At 37.8% G+C, this 4,575-nt stretch overlaps 1 protein-coding gene across 1 annotated transcript in view; it reads right to left on the reverse strand.

Moving 5' to 3' along the window:
* Positions 1–4,575, reverse strand: part of LOC107098078 (NACHT, LRR and PYD domains-containing protein 3-like) — a 16,615-nt gene that overhangs the window by 2,426 nt on the left and 9,614 nt on the right. Inside the window, 4 exon segments of the mRNA XM_015395534.1 lie at positions 1,577–1,750; positions 2,066–2,239; positions 3,522–3,695; positions 3,877–4,571. Of these exon segments, the coding sequence (XP_015251020.1) occupies positions 1,577–1,750; positions 2,066–2,239; positions 3,522–3,695; positions 3,877–4,571 (1,217 nt within the window).

Below are 4,575 nucleotides of genomic sequence, written 5' to 3' on the forward strand. Positions count from 1 at the left end.
TATATATATATATATATATATGAATGTAGGAATGCCGGGAGATCCATGTGCTAAAGACACTATGACAAGAAGCATTAAGGCTCCTAATTCTATTCCCTTCCTTACTGCCAGCACTTATCATGGTGACCCCTGGGATGCTTCTCTTTGATTCAGATGTAAAAAGGATCTAAAAATTACAGGACATCTGACCTTGTGGACTAAAGCTAAAGACCCTTGTCCTATGGGCTGTACAGATGCACAGTGCTACAAGCATACATCTTTGACACTGATTTAGACAAAGGGGCATAAAAAGTAGAGCCTATGGCAAATCAAGGAAGTATTTATGAAGTGGTTCCTGAAGAGTAAGTCACAGTTATATCAGTAGCCTGTTGTTGGTGTTAGCCTGTGCTATATTATGAACAACCATCTTTGTGACAAACAACCAATACAAGTTACAAAATCTTTTACTCATAACTCTCTATCTGCATTTTTTAAATAAAAAAACTATAAATACCTTTTCAATGTGGCTGGGACATTCATTTCAATTCAACTCAATTCAGTTTATTTCTCAAGGACAAAATTCACATCATCCAAGGCACTCTCATGGGACTTTACAGACAATTCAACCAGATCATATGTCAGATAGGTTTAAAGTTTTCTATCTAAGGAAAACCAGGTGATTGCTTTGACTCACTGACTCTTCCGCAATCCCTCACTACAAGCATGCTTGTAGTGACAGTAGAAAATAAATCTCCCTTTTAACAGACAATCTATATTGTCTTAAAAAAAGTTAAAGAAGCTAAAGGGTCTCTGACTTATGAATTGTTACTTTAGGAAGGATCAGAAAACAAAAAGGTTAAGAATCTGTCATCTCTCTTCGTCCTCTGACGTGGGGGCTGACTCAGAGCTTATCTGACTGGCTGTGTGTTTCCTGGACGGGACTGTCTGTGGAGTTGGTAGACAGTTGCCTTCTGTATCTCTGCTTCTTTCTGTATGTCTGCTTCTGTGTTATTGAACCCCAGTCAGCCTTGGCAGATAGCCACTCATGCTGAGCCTGGATCTGGTGGAGGTTTCTTCCTGTGTAAAAAGGAGTATTCCTCTCCACTGTCGCTATAAGCATGCTTGGTGTGAAGGTGCCTTTGAAATAATGAGTTGATGCAATCAACTGGTTTTCCTCAAATAGAAAACTTTGAATCAATTTGACTGTAGGATCTGGTTGAATTGTAAAGTGCCTTGAGATGATGTCCTGTAAATTAGCGTTATATAATAATAAACTGAATTTTATTGAATTCAAAGGTTATTCATTTCAAAGGTTATTCATTTCAAAATATGTTAATAAAACATTGTCTTACACTTCCTCTCTTGGATTTTCATTGTGAATTGGTTTGAGAGCATTCCAATTGTTCTAAACTAGTTAAAAACAAATTTAACTTCATTCCAAACTTTTGAAGAAATACTCAACTCAATGTTCTCAAATATAAAATCCAAGCCATATTTTTATAACATGTATAATTTGATTGATTTTGGTTTTCAGCCAATTCGTGTCTTTCTTTAGGTCCCCATACTTTCTCTACCCCTGCAGTAGATTCTTTCATACCTGAGATCTTTCAATTTCCATTGTGGATTCTTTTGTCCGGCCAAAAGCAGTTCCACTCCAGAGTCTCCGGGATAATTGTAGCTCAGGTCCAACTCATTGAGATAGTTGGGATTGTGGTGTAGAGCAGATTCCAGAGAAGCACACCCTTCCTCTGAGATTAGACAGCCTGACAATCTGTGGACATAAAGTTCAGCACAAGTGATGTGAGCATCAGAAGGTTGAGGTAGAACCTGAATTCTATAATATTAATTTTAGGGGGGAACTGAAAACAAATAAGTCATAAACATGTACAGAAAAATATGAAGAAAACTGTATTTTGTTCCATAGATAAATGTAACATTCGAACTGACATGGAAACTGACATGTACTGAAATAAAATCTTCCTTCAATCAAAAACCCCTTAAACCAAAATCAATAAAATAACATTTATTTATTTTACAGCAGATAATGGACACCATTGATGTTAAAACAAGACTAGGAAGATTGTACCTGAGGGTTTCAAGTCTGCAGTTTGGATTCTTCAGTCCAGCTGATAGAAACCTTACTCCTAAATCTCCCAGATTATTGTTACTCAGATCTAGTTCTCGGAGTCTGGAGGACTTGAGGCTAAGAACTGAACGCAGAGCCTCACAGCAGCTCTCTGAGAGATTACAGTCTTTCAGTCTGAGGGGACAATATAAGAAAATGTTGTTTAAAACATCCATCCATTCATCAGTCCATCCATCATCCATTCATCATCAATCCTTCCATTTTCCATCCGTCATCCATCCATCCATCCATCAACTAACCATCCAACCATCCATCCATCCATCCATCAACTAACCATCCAACCATCCATCCATCAACTAACCATCCATCCATCCATCCATCCATCCATCCATCAACTAACCATCCATCCATCCATCCATCAACTAACCATCCATCCATCCATCCATCAACTAACCATCCAACCATCCATCCATCCATCCATCAACTAACCATCCAACCATCCATCCATCCATCCATCCATCCATCCATCCATCCATCCATATACATTCATAGCAGCGTCAATTAAATGCTAGTTTTTGTATATGTTTCTCTACCTCTTTAGCACAGTCTCTACTACATCATGACTGATGTTCAGGTAAGAGCGGTATTACCGTTTGAGGTCCACAAAGTACCTTTAATGTGATGCATTTGTGTCACAATGCCCTGCAGGCCTTATGTGCCCTGCAAGGAAACTTTTCTGGTCCTTGTGACATATCCATTTCCATTGCGTTTTAGAGGTATTTATGCTATTTTGCATGCATATTTAAGAGTATAGATTTAAGACATAGATTTAAAATGTATTAAAATAATTAGACACAGAATTAACATTTATTTTTAGCGTGTGCTTCTAAATACAAGAACAAATAACCTAAATTATATAAGTGTTGTGAAAAGAGAAATGTGGCAGTAGACTTTTATTTTCTAGATTCTGTGTAGCATAATTTGTTTGTTTTTTACATGAAATGTGTAAAAAATAAAAATTTTTACACATTTCATGTAAAAAAAAAAAACATGAAATGTGTAAGAAAAACATGAGATGTGTAAAAAATATTTTACCCTTGTAATTTTACATAACACAGGTAAAAAAAGAGAGAAAAACTGGGCAGATTAAAAAAAACAGAAATTTGGAAAAACAGAAAATATCAAGGGAGTAAAATCTAAGATACAAAACAAGACTTACTGACCGAAGTTAAAGATTACATAATGTTTCATCTCCCAAATAGATGATCTAGACTCCAATCTACAGATTCCATCCTCACCATTTGTAAAACAAGTGAGCATGTGCAAAGTCAATTTTTAAGATGAAAGTGAACAAGCATGGATGTTCTGTGCTGCTGTAAGTAAGTCCTGAGACTTTTTTATCAATTATCAATAGGCGCATTATTTTCATAAAGGAGCAGAATTGAAAACCTTGTACCTGATGGTTTCCAGTTTGCAGTTTTTATTTTCCAGTCCAGCAGAAAGAAGCTCCACTCCTGAATCTGGCAGGTTGTTGTTACTCAGGTCCAGTTCTCTCAGACTGGTGGACTGACATTTTAAAACCGAAGACAGAGCATCACAGCTTCTTTCTGACAGGTTACAATCTCTCAGCCTTGGGAGACAGAAAAATCTGGAATTAAACATTTAATCAAAACATTTCTATTTATTTAAATCAGTAGTCAACACTTTTCCAAAGACGGATGACCTTTTTAACCTGTCATGACACAAGTTGAATGTTTATACCATACTTTGGAGATTTGTCACTAGCAGAAAAATGCCATATGTGTCCTTACAGAGCTTTAATGGATGCTTTAACCACTGGTAGCAGTCTCAGAAGAACCTCCTCTGAAGCAGAGAATTTCTTGAGATCAAATTCATCCAGATCTTCCCCTGAGGACACTAAGACAAAAGCCAGAGCTGACCACTGTGCTGGAGACAGTTTATCTGTGGAGAGCCTCCCTGAACTCAGAAACTGATGGATCTCCTGAACCAGAGAATGATCCTTTAGTTCATTCAAACAATGGAATAGCTTAATGTTGTTCTCTGCAGACACATTCTCATTGATCTTCTCCTTGATGTACCGGACTGTTTCATAGTGGGTCTCTGAAACCCTTCCGGTCTGATTCAGCAGACCTTCTAGAAGTCGCTGATTGGTCTGTAGTGAAAGTCCCAAGAGGAAGCGTACTAACAGGTCCAGGTGTCCATTTGGACTCTGTAAGGCTTCATCTACAGCCCTCTGGTGGAGAAGCTTTAGTTTAGGCTTCTTGAAGGGTGGATTCCTTTTAGGTGTGTTCTGCTTTACTTTCATCAGATTGACACCAGTGTAAATGAAGGTCCTATGGACATGAAGAGCAGCCAAAAACTCCTGAACAGTCAAATGGACGAAACAGAACACCTTGTCCAGGTACAGTCCTCTCTCCTCTTTAAAGATCTGTGTTAAAACTCCAGAGTAAAATGAGGCTGATCTGATATCGATGCCACACTCTGTCAGG

The sequence above is a fragment of the Cyprinodon variegatus genome, unplaced genomic scaffold (genome assembly GCF_000732505.1).
Source record: "Cyprinodon variegatus isolate N-32 unplaced genomic scaffold, C_variegatus-1.0 Scaffold745, whole genome shotgun sequence".
Lineage (NCBI taxonomy): Eukaryota > Metazoa > Chordata > Actinopteri > Cyprinodontiformes > Cyprinodontidae > Cyprinodon > Cyprinodon variegatus.